Source organism: Desmodus rotundus, chromosome 6 (assembly GCF_022682495.2).
Source record: "Desmodus rotundus isolate HL8 chromosome 6, HLdesRot8A.1, whole genome shotgun sequence".
Taxonomy (NCBI): domain Eukaryota; kingdom Metazoa; phylum Chordata; class Mammalia; order Chiroptera; family Phyllostomidae; genus Desmodus; species Desmodus rotundus.
In genome coordinates, this window is record NC_071392.1 from 75,381,173 (window position 1) to 75,404,930 (window position 23,758).

General features: G+C 48.6%; 1 protein-coding gene across 2 annotated transcripts; it reads left to right on the forward strand.

Annotated features, from left to right (window-relative positions):
* The first annotated feature begins 2,086 nt into the window (after positions 1-2,086).
* TSPAN33 (tetraspanin 33) lies at positions 2,087-22,162 on the forward strand. Of its 2 annotated transcripts, none has more exons than XM_045191187.3 (8): positions 2,087-2,457; positions 15,353-15,410; positions 16,062-16,186; positions 16,509-16,583; positions 17,584-17,679; positions 20,179-20,307; positions 20,711-20,872; positions 21,084-22,162. In XM_045191187.3, exons 1-8 carry the CDS (start codon positions 2,356-2,358, stop codon positions 21,183-21,185), a joined length of 849 nt encoding a protein of 282 aa, XP_045047122.1. In that variant the 5' UTR covers positions 2,087-2,355; the 3' UTR covers positions 21,186-22,162. The 2 variants fall into 2 exon arrangements, with proteins under 2 accessions (XP_045047122.1, XP_024410877.1); XM_024555109.4 differs by having other exon boundaries at positions 2,088-2,457; positions 16,059-16,186.
* Positions 22,163-23,758: the final 1,596 nt, after the last annotated feature.

The window sequence follows — 23,758 nt, forward strand, 5'->3', positions numbered from 1 at the left end:
ATCTAATAGAAACATTCAACACGTTGGTCTTTTTCTCAGTCTTCACCCTAACATTTGAAAGTGGATACTCACCCTTTGCTCACCCATTCACTCCTGAACCTTTTGTAAAATGACTCCTGCCCCCCCTTTTATACTAAAACTGATCTCCAAGTGATCAACTAACCTATTAATGGGCAGTCTCCCAGTAACCTGGCCTTCGCTCACTTCTTTAGGCCCCAAGCCTGGTGTTTCTGTCACCCTAACCACCACCATGAGCTTGCGCTAGAGATTCTATCTTCTCAGTGACTTCACTCCTATCCTCTCGTATCAGTTCTGTCCATTATCTCTAAATCAGATCCTAATTGCTGACAATCTAGACTATTTATAACAGTCTCCTAACAAATGTTTCTCGCTGCAGCTAAGTCCAAGATGAAGGCTCCCACTCTAACTGAAAAATAAAGGTCTTACATCATTCTCTTCTTCAAAACTCTTATTTCCAAATCAGTTAAGCACTAACTCCCCAATCTGATATTCAAATCTTTCCACTATTTTTACACGATTCAACTTGTACTGACTTTGTTGGCATTATCTCCCCCTGCTACAGAAGCACACACGGGCTTCAGCCAAATCAGCCAGCTTATTTTTCACTAAACGCACAGCGTGCTTTTGTATCGCTGGGCTTTCATTCACCCTTTTGCCCACTGGATTGCCTTTCCCCTCTATCTATTCTAAATCTTATCTCCCCAACTAATTTTACTTGCCGTGATATTTTCACTAACCCTCCACCTCGTGTGTTACAGTTCTGTTTCCTACTGGATGCTAAATTCTATTAAAACAAAATTGGGCATTTAGTGAGCCCTTCTACGTGTCAACCTGTGCCAAGTGATTTGCACGCATTATCTCACTGAATCCTCCTCACACCAATGTTGTCAGGCCAGCACTCTCCTCATTTTAACATTGAAGAAACTGAGGCTCAGGGAGATTAAGTAGCTTGCCCAGGTCATGCAGCTGCTGAGGGTGGAATCAGCTTCCTCCATCACACTCACTGTCTTAGTCCATTCAGGCTGCTATAAGAAAAGTACTATAAAGTGGATGGCTTATAAGCAACAGAAGTTCATTTCTCACAGTTCTGGAGGCTAAGTCCAAGATCAAGGCACCCACCACTTCAGTGTCTGATGAGAGTCCTCTTCTTGGTTCATAGGCAGCTCTCTTTTCGCTGGGTCCTCACATGGGGGCAGAGGCTAGGAAACCCTGGGGTGTCTTTTATGAGGGCACTCATCCCATTCATGAGGGCTCCATTCTCAGGACCTAAGCACCTCCCAAAGTCCTCATCTCCTAACACCATCACCTTGGGGTTAGGATGTCAACATATGAATGGAGGGGGTGGATAGGATATAAGCTTTCAGGCTACAATATTCATGTTTGCATTACTTATGATAGCCAGCACAGCATCCACCACCCACACTGCACTCAACCTGTGTGGGGGGGATTAAAATGTTTAAGAACGGCGTCTGTGTGTAGACCAAGACTCTAAGGAAAAGGGGAGTGGGGATTGAAACAGTAATGAATTTGGCTAACCCAAATGTTCACCATTGGGTTACAGAGCTTTTGAAATAAGCACTGAGGGTGCATAGTTACTACACAGGACTGCAGTTCCTCTTAAATATTCTCTGTCATTTGTAGGCTAGTTTTGTCTCCCTGGTTTTATTGTCATCGCTTCTGGATTATCTCTCCACTCTCTCGTACTCCCACAGCCTTCAGTGCATTACTCAACTCACGGTGCCGGTACTTGTTGATTTCAATGTATGCGTGTTTGCATATGTGCACAGCAACTGGCTAGAGGACGTGGGTGTGCGATGCTGGGTGCATTCCTTCCCATCCTTTCCCCCTTGAGCAACTGCAGCCTGGATGCTTTCTTTCTCCGGGGAGAAGGCAGAACCGCTGACCCTTTAGCAAGTTGTCCCTCACAGAACAGGTGTCTCCCCCTCCTCTGGAGGAGAGGGATGGCTGGACACTCAGTGACAGAAGCGACCGACCAATGAGAAGTCAGGCTTCAGCAGCCGCACCAATGGGCGACCGGAGGCGGGCCCGGTTTCCTGGGAGCCGGGAGGGCTGGACTGGTCCTCGGGCGGCCGCTGAGTCTGGGGCGCTCACGCTCCCCGCCGCCGCTCCGGCGACTCCCGGCGGCTCCAGTGGCGGCGCCGTTCGCCTGCACGCGCTTCTCCTGGACCCAGGGCTCGGGTACTTCCCGCTGCGGCGCAGATCCCCGCGGCTCGGGCTCCGCGGTGGCGCGGCTCATGCCTCCGGGCTCAGAGCGCGCAGGTGGGCCGGCCACCACGGGGAGATAGGCCCCCCGGGGGCGGCGGCGGCGGGACCATGGCCCGGAGACCCGGGGCGCCGGCCGCCTATGGAGAGGAGTTCTCCTTCGTCAGTCCGCTGGTGAAATACCTGCTCTTCTTCTTCAACATGCTCTTCTGGGTGAGTCTTGGGGGTCGCAGGGTCACTGGGCTGCAGGACACCCCCCGAGGGTGGAGTGGGCTGCCCGCGGCTGAGGAGGGGGCGTCCTGGGATACCCGTTCCAAGCCGAGCGTGGTGAGCGGCACTACCTAGTTTTCCAGGCTGATGGCACTTTGGGGTAATTTATTCTGGGGAGGAACACCACAGTGGAGCCGTGACTGGAGGGGCGTTGGAAGGAGGGTATGCAAGGGGTTCAGTAAAGACTTACGGGCATTCTCTGGCCATCGGATAAGGGTCTGTGTCAGGCCAAAGAGGTGGGTTTGAGCAGAAGAAGCCGGCTTTCCTATTGGAACAAGGCAGACCCACTGGTACGTTCATGACTGGGGGACTTTCAGGCCTGGGGACTAAGAGGCCCTGCTGGCAAATAAGAAAGAGGAAGGGGGAAAACCCAGACCTTCCTTCCCCCCCTTACCTCAGAGAGGATAGAACGGGTTTCGTCTCCTCCTTGTGCAGGCCTCTGGTGCCTCTCTCCCCAAAAGCTGGGAAAGAACAGGAATGGCCTCAGGTGTGGATGTCCTTCCCGGTGCTGTCCCAAACTTTGCCCCACCTTTCTCCGGACCGGACTCCATTCCCTGGGGTCTGCCAATCTTCAGCTTCTTAAAATGGACCCTCTGTTGGGCTGGAAGGCCAGGGGTCTTTTCAGAATCTTCTGCTTGGGGGTGGAAAAGTAGAAAAAATATTGGACTGGGGTTACCTGGATTTTCATAACCCTCTGCCATTAATTGTTGACCTGACTAACCCGGGCAGTCTGTTCACCCCTGTAGGCTTTAGTCTCCTTCTCCATACGATCAAATCCAGTTTGATCACGGATGGCAGAAACACTCTGCTGGAACCGAGGATCCAGCTGGACCAGATCTAAAATGCTAGTTCAATCCTGTTTCATGTCTACAGAATCCCTGGGCCCTCTGGGTTTGAGAATGTAGGGAGCTTCACCCCCGTCCTCTTTTCTCTTCCAGCTCCAGCCATACCGGAGCTGCTACTCTAGCTACCCATTATGCTTGGCCCTTTCTGCCAGAGACCTAAAGTTCAGACTTACAGGAGGGAGTAATTATGAGTCTAAAATATGCTTCTGAGGAGAGGGAGCAGACCAGGCATCTAAGCCAGTTGTTGTAAAGGTTTCACAAGGGCTGTGGTGTGAAGAGCAGCCGCCGAGTACATAGGTGCTAGCCTGTTGGGACAAATGAGAAAAATCCCAGAGGGTGGTGATGACAGCTCGCTCTCAGCCATTGTACTGGGGAAAATGAAGTCTCAGTTTTAGAACTGTAAAAAAAAAAATTAGAAGACAGTTTGTCCAGCACCTGCATTTTATATATCAGAAAACTATAAAGCACAGAGATGCTCATTGTTTAATCCAGGGTCTAACAGTTGGCTAGTAGGCTTGATCTGGCAATTTTTCTGCTAAACCACAATGCCTCTAGGGGAAGTCCTTGGCCCAGATGGCTGACTGCTACTGTAACTGGGGTGTTAGCAGTATTAGTAGTCAACCTAAGTTCCCATGGTCTAGGTTCTGCTTTAGCTGGAGGTTAGGGAAGAACAGAAGAAAATCTCACCACCACTCAGGCAGGGCTTGGGGATATCCTAAAGGAAATTCCCCACCTAAGGGCAAGTCCCAGAGAACCATTCTTCATTGTCACTAAATGTGCCAAGCCAATGAGCTAGCACTAGCATCTGCAGGGACCTCAGAACCTCAGGCCGACTTCCTCTATCAGCCGACTGTGTCTCCTTTCAAGCCTATGGCACCGTCCCCTTATCTGTACGGCCCAGTGACAGCAACAGCTGGGCGCATCTGTTGCACTTGTGTTCATGGTCATTTTCTTGGACTTCCCCACTCCACCCTCCACCCCGCCCCCCCTCTTACCAGACAAATGACTTAGGGAGGCTGCAGCCAGGGAGAGAGTGTGGCTCCATAGACCCATTTACCTCGGTGAAAATGCTTCATTCAAGGTCAGAGGACCTGGCTAACTAAGCTGGCACCACCTCAAATTAGAGGAGAGCCCCTTCGTGGCCCTACTTTAGACTCATAAAAAGGCAGAGGCTGTAGAAATAGCACACTGAAGGACAAGAGGCCCAGTTTCTTTCTGGCACCAACTTACTGTGTGACCCGAAGCCAATATATCTGTCTCTCTGTCCTTATTCTTTCTCCTCTAAAGGAAAACATTTTTCTGCTTCTGTGAACTATTTAAAGATGAATGCATTACTTTGGGGACTGTTTTCTTTCTTCAAGACCCGGGGCTGGATCTAAGGATGCATCTCTCTGTGTCCTGATATCCCAGGGACATTGACCTTCCCATGGGACAGTACATTTTGGGTGTCCCTGAGCATCACTTCTCCCCCAGGCCCAGAGCTGCAGAGTTGCATGCCACACAAGTGCAGCTAGGGATGAAGGGCTGCTTCTCCAGATCAGGGTCGTCTTTCTTCCCATCCCCCCTCCAGGGACTGGTTACTGGGTTTTCTTTGTTGTAGGCTTCCGTCATCCTAATCAAATTCCCTTCTTCTGCCCAGGAGACACCCATGGTTGGGACTGTCAGCCCACTCCTTTTCCAAGCAGAGTGTTCTGGCCAGCTGCTGGGGGGAGCGGTGTATGGGTGGTGTCTGTGTCCATACCTGGAACACATTGAGAAGGTAGCCAGCACCGTTGGGGTTCATACTCGGTGATGGCGGCGGTGGCAGTGGCTACCTCTGCAGCTGTTCTAGGGTCCCTGACCCTCGGGGCATTCGGAGCCTGACTCAGAAAGCTCCTATCAGACCACGATCAATTGCTCCTCTTTCAAATTTCAAATCTCACTTTCCCTTTTGCCTGGGAGTTTTGATTTTTCTCCCCAGCATCATTGGGATCCCATGGCTTGGAGTGGTGGCCCCAGGATCCCAAAAGTTGTATTTTGATCTTTCAATCAAGAACTAGCTGGCTTTCCTCACCTCCCTGTATTGGACGGCTCTGTGCAGAGGGAAGATAGGGGTGGCACATGCTTTATCAGGCTCGAGCATACACTGGCAGGAATGTATCAGCACTGCCCACAGCAGCTACCTCCTTCCTTGCTGGTCCTTTTCCCGCTCGGGGCAACAGTTGGGGTGGCTTTCGAGTCCGAGTCCAGAAACTCAGACCTCCGGCCCGTGCGGCTCCACTCAGACGTCCTTGGTGTCCATGCCTCAGGGGCTCCCATGGCACCTTGTGCGTACTGTGATTGTAACGCCTCTCATCTGTGCCACAGTGATGTGTTTGTGTCTCCTTCTCTGGACGCCAGGCTTCTGACGGTAGACACTGTTTTATTTACTCCTGGATTCTCAGTGCCCAGCTGTGTTTGGCAAAGAACGGGTACTTACTGAAGGGTTACTGGACGGCAAAGGAGAAAGCAGGCCCTACAGGGTGGACGCGCCTTGTTCTTCCTCCCTCTCTCGGACACTAGTCCGTCACCGTGCACAACAACTTTAAGTGCTTGAGTATTCCTGCTGGGGAGCATCCAACTGTGTTCTCTGCAGTGGGTCGGTCCCGTGGTCCTCTCAAGTCAGGACCAAAAAAATGACAGCCATCCTCCCCAGCATTTCCCTCGGGGACAAGCATAATTACCATCTACAACACTTGGATTTTTTTTGTTTTTTACTTTAATGCAACACACGTGGAGCCCCATTCAGGCCTTCCCTGTTTCAGGCCTTCCCTGATTCAGGCCTCTGGCGAGGTACCTTCTTCAAGGAATTCACTTTCTTGTCCAAGACCACTGTATTGGAGTCCCCAGGGCCCCCAGAATGCCCCAGGCCACCTGCAGCACCATCTGTTATAACCTGACTTAGGAGCCATGAGGAAATGACCAGGCATCAAGCCTGGCAAAAACCCCTCCTGAATGGCAGGGGTCCCTTCCTGCCACCCAGTACCCACCACACACACACACACCGAAATACACTAGGAGGCAGAACCCACCTCCCCTCCCTTCCCCATAGACTAAGCAAGCTGCAATAAGTGGAGTAGTCACATTCATTTTATTTATTTTTTTTTTAAAGGGCAGGAAAAAGATCTCATAGACACAGACAACTGTATGGTGATTGCCAAAGGGAAAGGGGGTGCAGGAAGGTAGAAGAGGGTGTAGGGGGAATAAGTAGTGATGGAAGGAGACTTGACTTTGGTTGATGAACACACAATACAATGTACAGATGATGTATTATAGAATTGTACACCTGAAACCTATATACTTTTACTAACCAATGTCACCTCGATAAATATTTTTTAAAAAACACCAAAAATGAAGACAAGAACCACACCCTTGGCTGTCAAATCACACGCGTGCCTTCTTCACTCCCCTAATAGCTCTGGTTGCCTTGTCCCGGGCAGGAAACCATGAACTTTGAGCAGTCTTTGAAAAGACTAAAAGCAAACACGTAGCCCCTCCCAGGGTCTTGATAGCGGGCTGTGCGCCGAGCCGGTCACTCCAGGGCCGTGACTCTGAGTGTTTAGACTAGAGTGAGCCCTTGTGTACTTTCCTTACCCGTTTGTACACTGGGAAAACCAAAAGCAGCCATGGCCTGAGTAAGGAACTAAAGGCTTGGCCCCAGACACTGGAGAGGAGAGAGCCTTGTGGGCTTCTCCTCTCCAACAAGACAACTCTGTCCGATCCAGAGGGAGAAAGCCAAGAGCCAGTTTCATGTGGAGAGGTGTTGCTTCCGAGGAACAGCAGGGGTGGTCACAAAAGGACTAACATGAGGGATCCCGAGCCCAGCTTTAGGTCCAGCAGGTTGTGATTCCCTTGATGTCGTCCAGAAATAAGAAGAGAAAGGACTGAGACACCGGAGGTGCAGACCCCGCCCTCCCAACGTTCCTGTGGATAGAAACAGGAATTTGATTCCCGCAAAGGGAACCACTCGGATCTCAGCTGTCCTCCACCACCGCCTTCACAAGAAGAGGGAAAGACATTTCAAGGAAGAGGAGAGGACCCTGAAACCGATCCACCCACCTTACACAGACTAGACTTTAGAACGTGGAAGACAGTCACAGCCAGGGCTTTCTCTGGGCCAGTGTGGGCGGGGGCTCTGTGTGGCGATGCCGAGTCTTCCCCTTCCAGGGCACTGTTCCGGGGACTTCCCTGCTGGCACCACCATCACCTCCTTCCTTCCCCCTGCCTTCCCCCTGGTGCTATCTTCCTTCCCCCTGCCTGGTCCCCACCCCTTCTGGAGATTACCAGCTGCTCCTTAAAAATAACTGTAGGCAGCTCCTTCCACCTCACGCGCCCCAAGGTGAATGCACGTGTCCTGCGGGCGCAGTGAGGCAGAGGGAGGAAGGCAGTCGTGCGGCTGAGTTCCTAAGGCTCTAGAGACACGTAGACCTGGGTCCCAGACCCACTTCAGCTGCTCACGAACTGAGTGAACCAGGGAAAGTTACTGGAATTCTCCCAACGTCGGTTCTGTAAAATGGAGATACTAACACCCTGCTGGTGGTGTGGTCAGAATTCAATGAAATGGTGTGTCTAACGTGTTTAGACCTATGTCTGGCCCTGAGCACTCAACAAATGTAGCTATTCCTACTGTCGTTACAGACAGCTCCTAGGGGTCACCTGTTGGGGATGGGCTTGAAGAGCTGGGATAAGTGTTTCTCCCGACAAGTGGCGAGTAGATGGGGATTGAGTCTAGGTCAGGCCTGACCCTGAGCCTAACTTCCTTCAGCCTTGAATCCCCTTAGCTCACATGCCTACTGTTAGCCAGAGGAAGGTGATAATTACTGATGTCTTTATATTTTATAGTTTATATAGGGAAGTTTTATATATATAAAATACATTTTATGATTGATATATATGATATATGATATATCATACATCATATCAATCATAGGATTATATATGATATATATCACATATGATATGTGATCTTATATGATATGTAGCACATATGATATATGATATATATCATATGTGATGTATATCCTATAAATCATGGGATCAGAGACCCCACTATGGTCTCCGAGGGCCTTACCTAGGTCTACTCTTCAGGGCTTGACACACCATCTTGGTCTTAAGGTGGCATAGGTTCCAGGAACTAATTTGCCCGTAATTATTGGCATTTGAGCACTAGATCCAAAGGAACTCTTGTTTAGACCCTCAACGTGGGGCCCCACAGCACTTCCTCTTTCAGCACTGAGGGCCCTGAAGCCGTTCTGTGGGGCCCGGAATAAGTGCTTTCTCACAAACATCAAATTGTGACTGCCTTTTCCCAATTTGCAGGGAAATAAAGTCAAGATAATGGAGAGAATTTTCATTTTTCTGCCATGAACACTATTACTACCTGTGGCTGCTTATCTGCCAGCAAGTACTAGCCGAAGGCAAGCAGAACACAAATAGCAACCAGATATCATGGCAAACCAGGAACCTATTTAGAGTAGTGTTATTATTTGATGAGATGCAGAGACATATGTCTACCAGTCACATCGTCTGTTAGTAAATCCTTCCTTATTTCATGATGGAAATTAGCTTGTGCTTCCTCACGTGACGCACTGAGAAGGACACGTTATTCCTGTCATAGTCTTGTCAAAAATGTGTCATCTGATCTGAATTGTGAGGAAACAATCAGATTAGTCCAAATCGAGGGACATTCTGCCAAACCACTGGCCTGGACCTATCAAAAACGTCAGTGTCAAAAAAAAAACCCCAAAAACGTCAGAACATGTTGGCAAGGATGTGGAGAAATTGGAACCCTCGTACATTGCTGGTGGGACTGTGAAACAGTGTAGCCACCGTGGAAAAATGGTTTCGCAGCTCCTCAAAAAATTGAACATACTTTAAACGGTTAATTTTTATGGTATATGTATTTTACCACAATTTCTTAAAAGTCAGTGTCTTAAAAGACCAAAAAGTAAAGAAAAAAGCTACAAAACAGTTTTAGGCTAAAGGAAACTTGACCCCTAAATGCACGATCCTTGATTGTTTCCTGGGTCCAAAAAAGGAAGAAAACAATTATGAAGGACATTATTGAGATCACAGTGAAAAGTTAAATATGAACTGTAAGTTAGATGGCAGTAGTGGCATACAGTATTAAAGTTTAAGAAAATAATTTTTTTAATCCTCACCTAAGGATATATTTATTGATTTTAGAGAGAGAGTAATGGAGAGAGTGAGAGAAACATTGATCACATTGATCTGTTGCCTCCCCTATGTGCCTCGACTGGGGATTGAACCCTCAACCTAGGTACATGCCCTGATCAGTCAAACCCACAATCTTCTGGTGCACAGGATGATGCTCCAGCAAACTGAGCAACCCGGCCAGGGTCAGATTTCCTTCAACTGCACTTCTCTTGCATGCAATCACCAGAGTGTAAGGCAGCGGATCTTAAAATTGGTCCAGTGACAGAGCACTGGGAAGCTACAGTGTTCTGTTGGTACACCCTACACAATTGTGATACATTAAATTCTTTTCTTAGCCCTGGCCAGGTAGCTCTGTTGTTTGGAGCGTCGTCCCATACACCAAAAATTGCAAGTTTGATTTCCGATCAGGGCACATACCTAGGTTGCGGGTTTGATCTCTGGTTGGGGCATGTACGGGAGGCAAACCGATCGATGTTTCTCTCTCACATCAATGTTTCTCTCCTTTCCTCATATATCCTTGGGTAAGGATTTTTTTTTAATCTGATATTAAAAAATGAGGATTTATAAAACTAATAAATCAGGGGTGGCTATTTTTAAATATAGTTTTTTTTTTAAGAACAGTTTTAGCTTTAGAGAAAAGTGGAGAAGGTAATACAGAGAGTTTCCATGGACCCCACATCCAGGCTCTCTTATTATTAACATCTTACACAAGTACGATATATTTGTTACAATTAATGCATCATCATTATCATTAAGGTTCATACTTTATTCAGGTTTGCTTAGGTTTTACTTAACACCATCCAGGATAACCAATTTCACTAAGTTGTCCTGTCTCCTTAGGTTCTTCTTAGTTGTGACAGTTTCTCAGATTTTGGTGACGTTGACAATTGGGAGGAATGCTGGTTGCGTATTTTGTAGAATGTCCCTCTGTTAGAACTGGACTGCTGTTTTTCTCCTGGTTTTATTGGGGTCATGGGTTTGGGAGGTGAAGTGCCATTTCTGTCACATCCTACACACACCCGTGATTTGTCTGTGTTGCTGTTGACTTGGATCAGCTGGCGGAGACTGATTTCCAGGTTTCTCTGCTGTGAAGTCGTCCCCCGCCCTTTTCCACACTGTACTCTTTGGAAGGAAGTCACTCTGCGCAGGCCACACTCAGGAGTGCGGAGTTACACTCTACCTCCTCAAGAGAGCAGCCGGCATCAACATAAGTTATTTGGAATTCTCCTGCATGGGAGATTTGTCTTTTCTCCCCCATTTATTTGCTTATTAAGTCATTCATATCAGTATGGACTCATGATTTATTTTACATCCGAAGTAATAATTCCATACTTCTGTATTTTGATGTCCCTTTGGCATACCCACATCAATACCAGGTGTTATTTTGCGGTTTGTTGGGGGGTGGGTTTGCTTGTTTTGAGCATTTCCTTACTTCCTTGTGCTACAAGACACTCCAGGCTTAGCTTGCATGTCTCCCGCCCCAGTTCTGAAGTCGGCCACTTTCCAAGGGGATGACTATTTTCATTTTTAGATGATTACTTATCTTACATATGGATAAAGGTACTGGTGCATGCAAATGATTTTACATAATTTGATCAACAACTCTTCGGGAACATGCCTTTTGCTGGACTCAGCTATTTTTAAAACTGTGTCTAGTTTTTAAAAGTTTCCAGTGAGATTTCAGTCTGGCCAGAATATGAAAAGCCGTTCTAAGAAGTGTCTTTATCTCCACCCTCATCATGAAAGGAGGTCACTGGTGGTACTGTGAGGTGTTTTGTGGCAAAGCTTTGTTGTGGAAAGAGTGCCAGGATGAGACTGGACACTGGCCTTAGTCCCGATATTGCCACTGCACCCACGTGCGCTTGGTTAAGTGTCGCTTCGCTCTTCCTGCCTCATCTATAGAAAGAAGTGAGTGGTGGAGCTCATTTCTCAGGTTCTATTCCGTTCTAAAATGCTCGGCTATGAACAGCAGCTGCACTGCTTTGGAACGGCAGCAGTTTTGAGGAATTCGGGGTGGGAGATGACAGGAATAGAAGTATGGAAGGGCAACTTGTGACTCCAGGAGAAAGAGGCAGCAGATCAATGGCTGAAATGCGGAATTTTAGAGTTAGTTAATGAGCGCCAGGTAAGTGGTATCGTTAACGACCATATTAAATATTAATGATAATATTAAAGCCTTAATCTTGATTGTAATGGAGCCTGTAGCTACAGTTCCAGATCCCTGGATGAATGTGGTTTGAACTGTGGTTCTCGAACTTGGCTGCACAGTGAAATCACCTGGAACACAATCAGAAATACAGGGTCCGGCAGAAGTAACGCCTGCTTGAGTGTGGTTAGTAGGGTAGTAATATGGGTGTAATAATTTATAGTTTTAATTTGAACATTTCACCTAAAATGTCACATGGTGTGCTTGAGTGTGGTAGTGTTATGTTACAGAATTACATGCTTATGATTCTGTAATAAAGGCTTTTGGGATAAAAAAGGGGCATTGTGCATGCTGCACCCTGTATTGTTACCTAAGTCCTAATGCCAGAGATTCAGATATACTTGTTTTGGGGTACAGCTCAGGAGGCCTCGGGAGTTGTTTTTTTTAAAATATTTTATTTATTTATTTTTAGAGAAGGGACAGAGAAAGAGAGGGAGAGAAATATCAATGTGTGGTTGCCTCTCACGTGCCCACTACTGGGAACCTGGCCCACAACTCAGGCATGTGCCCCGACTGGGAATCCAACTGGCCACCCTTTGGTTCTCAGCCTGCGCTCAATCCACTGAGCCACACCAGCCAGGGCTCGGCCTCAGGAGTTTTTAAATTTTCCTGCCCCGACCCCATTCTAATGGCAGCCGAGGTTGAGAAGCTGCTTTAGGCTGTAGATGCTCTTGCCCCTCTCCCACATAGCACGTGGGTCTCTTTAAGGGCAGGAACCACATCTTACTCATCTTTGCAGTCTTCAGAGCACCTTGTACAGAGCGGCTGCTGAATTGGATTTGGATAGTGTATTAATTTCCTATTCTTTGAAGATTTTCTTTATTTAATTTTAGAGAGAAGGGGAGGGAGGGAGAAGGAGAGGGGGTGAAACATCGGATTGGTTGCCTCTTACATGCCCCCATCCCCGGACCAGCTGTCAACCAGGCATGTGTCCTGACCAGGAAACGAACTGACCAGGGACCCTTTGGTCTATGGGATGACACCCAGCCCACGGAGCCATACCAGCCAGGGCTGTATATTTTCCTATTGCTGCTGTAACAAATTACCACAAACTTAATGGCTTAATAAAACACAGATTAATTTTCTTATAGTTCTGCAGCTCAGAAGTCCAAAAGAGCTCTCATTGGCCGAAAATCAAGGTGTTGCAGGGATGGTTTCTTCTGGAGGCTCTAGGAGAAAACCCATTTCCTTACCTTCTCCAGCCTTTAGAGGCTGCTCACATGCCTTGGCTCAAGGCACCACATCACTCCAACCTCCACTTCATTGTCATACATACCTTCTCTGACCCTGACCCTGACCCTCTAGCCTTCCTCTTATGGGCCCAGCTGGATAATGTCCCCATCTCAAGATCCTTAACTGAATCACATTTGCAAGGCCCCTCTTGTCACATAAGGTAACGTAGTCACTGCTTCTGGGAATTAGTATAGGACAGCTTTGGGAAGACACCGTTCTACCTACCACAAGTAGAGACCAAATACCTGTTAGAGCTACAGGCCCACGTGTGGAATTGTCACCCTGTGATACCTGGCATCTCTTTACTTGCCCTTTCTTGTTTTAGCTGTGTTAGGATTTCATCAGAGACTATCTTTATGGAAGGTTGTACACACTCATGAAAATTTAACATGTGAAAACATGGTGAGGCACCTGAATACAAGAGAAATAAAGAGCAGATAGGTATTTTTATTTTTATTTATTTACTTTTAAATATATGATTGTTGATTTTAGAGGGAGAGGAAGGGGGAGAGACAGAGAAACCTCAATGTGAGAGAGAAAAAATCAGTCGTTTGCCTGTGTACACGCCCCAAGCGGAGATTGAACTTGGAACCTACGTATGTGCCCTGACTGGGGATCGAACCCAGAACCTTTTGGTGAATGGGATGATGTTCCAACTGAGCCACCCAGCCAGAGCAAAACAGCATTTTAAAATATGGCTAAATATTCTGTTCTTATCAGGCCTGTAATGAAAAGACAAAAAGAACAAACCAGATACATATTTTTAAATGATTCAGTAAAGTGATACTCAGAACTGTAATTGCCTGTGGTGTTTAAAGGGCAGGCAGAGATGCTCAATCACTCTGGCAAAGGGCCGTGCCTCTGGGCCTAGGGGAAGATTGGATCTCTATGGTGTAGTTTTCTTGCTGCCCACTCCCTGCCCTCAGCCCCCCTTTGCTCCCTGAGCCTGCCTATGCTTGGGACAAGAAGCCAGTTGGCATCTCCAGCCACACTCAGCTCTGTAAGCAGCTCCCCGGACAAAGGGTGTGAGGGCCAGCAGATCATACATCTGGCCCTGAATCAGAGACAGTGTCAGATGATTGAGAGGTAAGCAGAGGGGACTGTGCATATAGGCAGAGAAGGGTCCTGAAAGATACGGTCTTAGATAAGGGTGGTTTCCCATTTACTGCTGAATGCAACAGATGGCAGAGGCCCCTGAGAAAAAAAATGTCTTTCTACTGAGGGATTAGTCTGACCCTATTACCTGCTATAAGTAATTCCCTTCTCCCACGGAAGCCCCAAGATGGCTCTTTCCAGCTGGTCTCTGTCTTGTAGGACAGTGGAGTCTAGCCAGCCATCTCCCCCACTGAGCTGGTCAAGTCCCTGCTGCTGAGAACTCCCTCCAGCCAGAGCTTGGCTCCAGCTATTGCCATGGTGATAGCCAGCTGCCAAGTAGCATGGGCCTGGGGACTGGGCACAAAGAAAGGGTGGCCCAGGGATGTGTACACTGGGCAGCCCAGCATTCCTGGAGGGCTTGGGGATGGCAGGAAGGCCCCTTGGGAACCCCTGGTAGTCTCTGATGGGTTTGTTCGCTCAGGGCGAAGCCAGGAAGTTCGAAAGGCCTACATTCCTTCATTCCTTCACACTGTAATCAGGGTTTATAAAGTTAAAGGTTCCTTTGCCAAGGGAGTTCTGCTTTTTTTACCCACATGCACATTCATGCATGCATCCTCGCACTTTGGGGTGCACTTGCATTCTTGCATTTGACAACGTATTGACCTTGCAGAGAGAGGCCTGGGAGTGTGCATCCACTTAGTCCTGCTTCAGCGTTAAGACCTGCCCTTTGATGTAGCTGGGCTAGAATTCACATCCTCATGGAGTTTCCGTGTGACCCAGGGCAAGTCAGTTAACTTAGTAACGATAGATGACATTTACTGTCAGGCATTGTGGTACATGCTTGCCATGCGTTCTTTCATGTTCACCTTATTTTTTAAATGGAGTTGTTTTTAATTCCCATTATCAGATACGGAAACTGAGTCTTGAGATTGGTCCAGCATGGGCCCAGGTCTGAGTCACTGTGAAGCCCAGGTTCTGAACCACTTTTATTTACCTTGTAAACTGTAATTCCCTCATCTGTAAAATGGGGATAACAGCTACCTCACAAGGTAACTGCTGTGAGGAATGAATGAGATAATCTTGGTAAAAGCTTTCCATGGAGGTAAAGCACTGACAGATCCTGCCAACCGTGTCACTAGGGAGGAGAAAGATGCTCCTCTTTTGGTCCTGGGAAAGTCCTGTTGCCCACCTTTAAGGTCGCTCTATGGCGATCGGCAGTCTGGTTTCCACAGTCTCAGGGTCTGGCTGGTTCCTGTCTCCCCAGGTGATTTCCATGGTGTTGGTGTCCGTGGGCGTCTACGCTAGGCTGATGAAGCACGCAGGTGAGCTATAGGTCCCCTCCACCTCCAGCCACGACTCCTGCCAGGCCCCTTCCATCTCTGTCCCCTTCAGCCCTGTACCATTCTTCCCACATAAGCTATGGGGCTAAAGCGGGAAGCTGCCCTCTTCCCAAAGCTTGGTAGCTTGTTCCCGCACCAGTTCACATTTCCCGGAGCTCTCACAAATCTTCCAAATATACCGCCTCTTAGGCTTAGGACTTGTCTAAGGAAGGAGGGAGGGCTCTGGGAGCAGATAGCAGTCAGAGGCTTCAGCCCCTGCCTCCCTCTGTCCTGGAGTGACTCAACCTCCATTCCTGTTCCAGTGCACAAAGTCTCCAGGAAACGATAGGCACCGCTGGCGAGCCTAATGCCATTCTAATTCTTTTCTGGAGCGAAAGCAGGCCCTCCTCTCCTGAGCCAAGGAAGAAAGGCTCTTACTTTGTGCCTCAAATTAAATGCCACAAACCCTGCTGGGCCCTTCTTGTTCTCCCCATGGGAGGGCAGTACAGTCTCCCCATAAACTTCTCCCCAACCACAATGGACATCCCCTCACTAGGGGAGGAGAACATCTAGGGGGCACCCTCCACCCATCCGTGGGTGCCACCCTGAGCCGACACCGGGCTCAGACTGAGACACAGCCCCTTCCCCCAGAAGCAGCCTTGGCCTGCCTGGCAGTGGACCCCGCCATCCTGCTGATCGTGGTGGGCGTCCTCATGTTTCTGCTCACCTTCTGTGGCTGTATTGGGTCCCTCCGTGAGAACATCTGCCTCCTGCAGACGGTGAGTGGTCAGGGGCCCCACTAGGAAGACCCTGCCCCTGTGCCTCTCAGCCTCCCAATGCCATTGCTACAGTTTTTCAGGTTCCTCTGCCCCACCCTACCCCCAAGGTCTCTGCTATCCACTCCTCACCGTTCAGTTCAGCCCAGGTGACCCAGCACAGGGTGACCACACCCAAGGCAGCATCCCAGAGGCAGCAGCCTTTACCGTGTGGGGGTCATCTGGGAGAAGTACCCTGTGCCCCCTCAGTACTTCCTGTGGCCTGGGAGGGGCTACTGCCCAACGTGGTAACAGACTGTGGCCTTTTCCCGCCCTCTCCCCGCAGTTCTCACTCTGCCTCACCATCGTGTTCCTGCTACAGCTGGCTGCTGGGATACTGGGCTTCGTCTTCTCAGACAAGGTACTGCTGGGAGCCCAGGGCCCTCAGGTGTGACCCTGGAGAGGAAGGGAAAGTTCCTGCCTGTGCTTGGCCTGACTAATCAACCATAGCACTCCTTCCCCTAAGAAGCATCACCTTCGGGATGAATGAATGGCCTTTAAAGTTAAATAAAATCATATTTAAAGAGGGTTTCAAGAGTGTAGGGTGTTCCTCTCTGACAGTCTAAGAGGCCAACAGGGAAGTTAATCCTGTGACCACAAAGTTAAAATATCTGCAAACTTTAATGGCAAATAATTTGGGTAAAACTCAGGTATCAGGTGGACCACAGACAACATGGAAAGCCTTTTATTTCTTTGGAGAAAAAAACGTTTATTGGAATAAACAGAAGGAAGAAAGGAGGAAAGTAAACAAGATTTTGAAAGGTGCTTACCGTATCTGGACATGATCTGCCATTCAGTGACAGAATTACCTTCCCTAAGGGCAAATCATTGTAGGGGACAGAGTATAGGACCGTGGATAGGGAACTCTGGGAGAAGTAGTGGAGCAAGAAGGAAGAGAGCATGGTAGAAACTATGAAGTTGAGAGCCACAGAATCCCTCAGAATGTTCTAGTCCTGGCTTAGTAAAATCCTCAAATGATCACTGTAGATGTTTTGTTTAAAGAGATGTAATTCTCTTATGTCCACTGGAGGGCAGTGCCTCGGCTCAGTAAGCCTTTCTCTGCTTAGAAAAAAGTTTCTCACCAAGTATTTTGTGGTACTAGTATTCAGAAGTAGATAAATACAATATTTGACTATCATGAAATGTGGCCCTGCGAAGTGACAACAGCAAGTCCAGTGGTACCTGAGGGCCCACGGATCGACGGGCTTCAGAACTGGCCGTCTTCCATCACTAGGACTTGGTTCTGGTTTGAAAGCTACCTTAAATAAACAAGGATGACCACTGTCTACTGTTATTTCTGCAGGGAGGAGCAGGCTAGGGTTTAGTCCTGTGTTCTGATTCCCTACTCATGTCTCTGGCAGGCACGAGGGAAAGTGAGTGAGATCATCAATAATGCCATCGTACACTACCGAAATGACTTGGACCTGCAGAACCTCATTGATTTTGGCCAGAAGGAGGTATGGGCTAAAGGAGGGGAGGGGGGAATGGGAGGCAGCTAGTAGTCTGGGAGGCTGTGAGCCAAAGTCAATGCCATCCCAAGAGAGGCTTTGCCCTCTGAGCCTGTGGGCTTTTTCTTTCTTTTTTTATCCTCACCTGAGGACATTTTTTCATAGCTCTTTTATAGAGAGAGAGGAAAGGAGAGGGAGAAATGTGGACTGGTTGCCTCCAGTACGTGCCTGGACCAGGGATCGAACCCACAACCTTTCAGTTACAGAATGACACTCCAACCAACCGAGCCACACCAGCCAGGGGTGTGGGCTTTTTCATTACTTACCAGGGTAATGGATTCTGGGAAGGAGGTTGGGAAAATAAAAACATACATGCAGGGTGCTTTCAAAGTGCTTGTAAGGGCACAGAACAGTATATATAGCAATGTATCACTCGTGTGAAACGAGGGCGGTAGGAACGTGTACTCATATTTGTGAAAGGAATCTGAAAGGATGTGTAAGAAGCCATTATAAGTGGTTGCTTATAAGGAGATGAGGCACTGAGAAGATTTTTTTAATATGAACTTCTACTCAGAAGTTACATTTTTAAAATTGTGGTAAAATATACATAACCTAAAATTTACCATTTTAACCATTTTTAAGTCTACACATCCGTGACTCTAAGTACATTCCCATGACTATACAACCATCACCACCCATCTCCAGAACTTTTTCATCTTCCCCAACTGAAGCTCTGTACCCATTAGGCACTAACCACCCCCCCATTCCTCCTCCCCCAGCTCCTGACAACCACTGTTCTACTCTCTGTCTCTATGAATTCGACAACTCTAGAACCTCCTACAAGTGGAATCACGTAGCATTTTTCTTTTGTGACTGGCTTATTTCACCTAGCATAATGTCTTCAAGGTTCATCCATAATTGTAGGACATGTCAAAATTCCCTTCCTTCTTAAGGCTGAATAATATTCCATTGTACATATACAAGGTCTGTCTGGAAAATGTCCAGCCATTGTTAATATAACGAGAATGGTTTGCTCCACATTGAGGGAACCTGGCAGCCAAGGAGAGTGGACTGGAATGTGCATGAGTGAACAGTGACAACTTCACCGTACTGGCCAGTGGGGGCAGTGGATGCCCTCGAGTGAGCATGTGTACTGTGTGGCCCTCACATTCAAAATGACTGAGCAAGAAGAGTAAGGAATCTGCATCAAATTTTGCATGATGCTTGAACATTCCTCCGTGGAAACTATTCAGATGATTCAGAAGGCTGCAGCTATGGGCAGCTGGTGATCGGCAGCTTCATCACAACAGCACGCCCACTCATGCATCACATCTCATGCTGTTTTTTGGCAAAACATCAAATGATCCAGGTGTCTCAGCCCCCCTACAGCCCAGATTTGGTGCCCTGCAACTTCTGGCTTTTCTCAAAACTAAAATCACCTTTGAAAGGGAAGAGATTTCAAACTGTCAAAGAAATTCAGGAAAATACGACGGGGCAGCTGATGGCGATTGGGAGAACTGTGTGAGGGCCCAAGACACCTACTTAGAAGGGGACTGAGGTGTCATTGTCCTATGTACAGTGTTTCTTGTATCTTGTATCTTCAGTAAATGCCACTATTTTTCACAGTGCACGGCTGGATACTTTCTGGACAGGTCTCCTATACTACACTTTCGGTTTTTGATGCACACCTGAATCACTTCCAACTTCTGGCTATTGTGAAAAATACTGCAATGAATCAAAAGCTAAATTTTAAATAAAAGTGCTTTTGAGACCAGTGCTGAGTTCCCCTTCCCTTGGCTCAGCAGACACTGACCGAATCCTGCTTGCTTCCGTGGAGTAATGACGGGCCCACAATATCGAAGGTTCTCTCCCTGCGTTTCCTCTACGTTGACATAAATATCTGGAACACTGACGCTTTAATTATTTCGGTCAGTATTTTTGAACGCCTCCCTTTGCCAGGCTCTGTGATCTGCAGGACCGCCACACCAGAAACCGCCCTTGAGGAGCCCCGAGTGTGATGTGTAAAACCATATGTGTGTGTGTGGCTATGGTAAGCTATAACAAGATATGTAAAGTGATAGAAATTAAGAAGGGCCCTGGCCGGGTTGCTCGGTTGATTGGAGCATCGTCCTGTACACCAAAAGTTTGCGGATTCCATCCACGGTCGGGGCACATACCTAGGTTTCAGGTTCGATTTCTTCTCGGGGTGGGTATGGGAGGCAACCGATCGATGTTTCTCTCTCTCTCTCTCCCCCTCCTCCTCTCTCTCTAAAAATCCATAAACATATCCTCAGGTGAGAGTTAAAACAAATTAGAAATTAAGAAGGAAAACTTCCTCACCGGAAGGCCACTGAGAAACTCGATCTCATGTTTCAAGGTTATCTCTAAACACAAGCTGAACTTACACGTGGGAGCTTTCCACACACCTCTGGCGGCTCTGAGAATTCTCCTGGTCGCCGCCATGTGAGGGCGGGCGACCCTTAACCTCTGTGGTGGACTTTGTTGCAGTTCAGCTGCTGTGGAGGGATTTCCTACAAGGACTGGTCCCTGAACATGTACTTCAACTGTTCGGAGGACAACCCCAGCCGTGAGCGCTGCTCCGTGCCTTACTCCTGTTGCCTGCCTACCCCCAACCAGGTGAGCACACTTCACACTTCATTTCCTCCTGGGCAGGGATCTGAGCTACTTTGTGATTAGGGCCCCTGCAACTGGGAACCCCCATCTCCTAGCCTAACGGATCGATTTTGTTGGACAGCTGTCACGTGTTGTTCTTCACCCCAATCTGATGTCTTTGTTAACCTTTGACTCCTGCAGCCCACATGGGGCTCAGAGAGGGCAGGTCTCTAAGTCAAGGCAAACTGGACTTGGCTCTCTCAGAGGAAGGAAGCTCTCAGATTTAGCACCTTCCAAGGTAGCATCCCCCACATAAATTCTCTCACAATTCAGGAGTTTAGAAAGGATGGGAATCCCATCAGCTAGGGCCTAAAAGAAAAAGTTATTGGAGTGAGAGTCCCATTTGGCTTTTCAACTCTCTCCCCAGGCAGTGATCAACACCATGTGTGGCCAAGGCATGCAGGCCCTCGACTACTTGGAAGCTAGCAAAGTCATCTACACCAATGGCTGTATTGACAAACTGGTCAACTGGATACACAGCAACCTCTTCTTACTTGGTGGTGTGGCACTGGGTCTGGCCATCCCCCAGGTAACTTACCCTGCAAGACTTGTGTGTCCCACGGTTCTGCAAAGACTCCTCTGTTTGGGGGAGGGCAGCTGGGGATCAGCTAGGGTGTCAGGCACTGACATTGCTGAGGAGCAAGGGATGAGAGGGTGCTGACCAAACTGGGGAGAATGAGTCAGGGAAAACACGGGCATCGCTCATTGCTGAGAGCCCAATCCTTCTTTGCCTCCCCCAGCTGGTGGGAATCCTGCTGTCCCAGATCCTGATGAATCAGATCAAAGATCAGATCAAGCTACAGCTCTACAACCAGCAGCACCGGGCTGACCCGTGGTACTGAGAATCCATCCTGTACCTCCTCACTATGGCAACAGGCGAGCCTCCTCACCAACAGCAGTGGGTACATCTCTCAGCACCCAGTGGAGATTTGGATTCCAGCCCCCCCTCTCCTGCCCCCAGCAACCGCCCAGTGGCAAGAAGCAAACTCCTGGCAGGCAGAAGGCAGGTGCCTAGGTGGCCCAAGTCTCTGGAGGATACGTCTCCTCTCCCCTTCCTAGCCTGCAGCATTGTTAGAGAGTTATTTTGTATTGTTTCTAATCTTACTTATTTGGGTTTATGTTTAAGTTTTGTCTGGGCAGAGATGTTTGGGAACAGCAGTTGCCCGAGTCGTGGGGGTTCAGCTGCTGCTTTTCTTGGAGGCACTGTAACTGACAGCTCTACTAAGGCTGCTTCTGAGCCTGACGGACACACTCACAAGACCTGGCTGGAGAGTGGACGCAGCAGCCCTGCCTGGAGTCCGATTGGCATGATATCAGCTCCAGAAGGGAAGGGAATGGAGCAGGCCGTGAGCTCGGAGGTCGGCTGGGGACAGTGGCATGTGTTGGGCAGCAATGGAAGGTGATATGTTTACTAAATGCCTGCCCTGCCATCCTCCTAGGTAGTCAGAGTGAGGTACATCCTGTCCCTCCCTCGTTTCCATGGAAACATGGCAGCAAGAGCAAGGGGGACAGCCGCAGCCAAATTCATCCCTCTCTCCCCAGCCCCCTTTGAAAAATGTTTGGGACCATAGTCTCTATATTATGCAGCCAGTAGAGGTGGTACTGAGCCATAGTACTTTTCAATTCTTCCCGTCTGGCCCTTCCTTCCCAGCAAGTGGGGTGTCTTTAACCTTGGCAGTGTGCAGAGGAGGCGAGGTAACATCCAACCCCCCCACTTCCCCTGCACCAGAGCTCACTGTTTCTACTGTGTAAAAAGCAGGGATCTTGCTGGGGCAGGGGGAGCCAGAAATGGCAATAAAAGTTTGTTGACCTGGGCTAAGCTGGACTCCATGAATTTTCCATTCTGGCAACTAGAAGGGGAGGGGTAGAGGGCCTGGCCCATGGGCCCTCCCTCCCGGAGGGGACTGGAGACTCCCCTAAATGCCCTGGCACCTCCTGGCCCCATCTCCTTCACTCAGATGCACTACTCCCCTTTCACAACCCGCTCTCCGTCCAAACAAGGTGGAAAAATCCCAGTTCTGATCAGGGAATGCATTGATTTTATCCCAAACCTGATGTTAATTTTTTCCAAGCTAAAGTGAACTAAAATTAATTTGCCACCCAAAACTTTTAGGATGGGAGTAGGTAACAATATGTCTGGAAATCGGGGTCCAATACTCTCTCCGGGGAGACAGGAATGAGGGGGGGAAAGGCCATGTCTTCACTTCCAGTCTTGCCCCTCTAAACCCCTCTTCCATCCTTATCTGAAGGAGCTGGTTACCCCTGCCCATCTTGCTTTGGGAAGGATTTAGAAAAAAATTTCGAGCGGGGAGTAGGGGCTTCCTGGCTCCCAGAGCAGCTATAGAGTGAGGGCGGCGAGCAGGGAGGCCCAGGGGCGCGGCAGGGGACAGGGCCGGGACAGGCCATCCAGCGCTGTGGGTGGTCCTCGCCCCCGCCGGCAGCCTGAACCCGCTCCTCTGCCCTCCCTGCCCGGAGGAGCTGTGCGTTGAGCTATGCGACCCCACTGCGTGGCGAGTGTCCCCCGAAGTCTCCTCGATGTCAGGGGGCTCAGACAAGGGAACTGGCCCGGCCCTGGAAAGGACTCGAGAGAATCCCTACGGCGCTGGGGAGGCAGAGACGTGGGTTTGCTCCCCGCCCCCAGTTTCTCCTAAGCGAACCTTCTGCTCCTGGGAGGGCGCCTTTCCAGCAGCCGCCTGGGGCCCAGGCCAAAACTGAGTTCCAGCTAGTAACAGAATGGAAAGAAAAAACAAAATCATCACCAATAAAAAAATTTAAAGTAAGGGCCTTTTATTCTGGGGGAGAAGAGTATAAAAGCACGCTTTCTTAGTGCCAGAGAATGCAGTTTATCCTTTGTCGGCTTTCCGTGATGTGGACCCACAAGTCCGCGTTCAGGGTAAGGAGTTGGGCGAATGCATCTTTGCAGTCCGCAGGCTTTGGAGGAGCTCACCTGACAGGGGCTCCTTTAGACCCTCTTGGAAGAAGAGACCAAAAATGGTGTTCCACAGAGCCAGGATTCAAATCCAGATTTCTTAAACTCTAAGCTGCATTTTTACTTACTAAGTCTCTACCGTCTCTTGGTATCAAATCTTCTGGACTTTGACAAAAGTCGGGAATTTCTGCCCAAGCCACAGGTCTTAAAACAGCCTGAGCAAATGTTCAGAAGCTTGTAGTGTGGTTCAGTGTTCCTAGATTCCTTTCTCAGTGGCTCTGGTTCTCAGTATCTCTGTAGCTTTCTTCCTCTTTGGCTTGATGCTGGGAGGGGGAAAAAAATGCCCCAATTTTTTAAAAGATTTTCTCATTATTATTTCATGTTTCAATTTAACTTGCTCCCTGAGTTTCCATGTTTGTAATAACCCTAGTTTCGAGCATGTGTGGTTAACACCAGTATCTTAGAACAGTTGTTAAATCCAGGTTC

Bases quoted from the DNA above. Each gene is read 5' to 3' on its own strand.
- TSPAN33 (XM_024555109.4), top strand. From the start codon at position 2,356: ATGGCCCGGAGACCCGGGGCGCCGGCCGCCTATGGAGAGGAGTTCTCC. The intron at 15,411-16,058 runs GTGAGCTATAGG...CCCTTCCCCCAG, and splicing joins TAGGCTGATGAAGCACGCAG to AAGCAGCCTTGGCCTGCCTG. The intron at 17,680-20,178 runs GTATGGGCTAAA...ACTTTGTTGCAG, and splicing joins TTGATTTTGGCCAGAAGGAG to TTCAGCTGCTGTGGAGGGAT.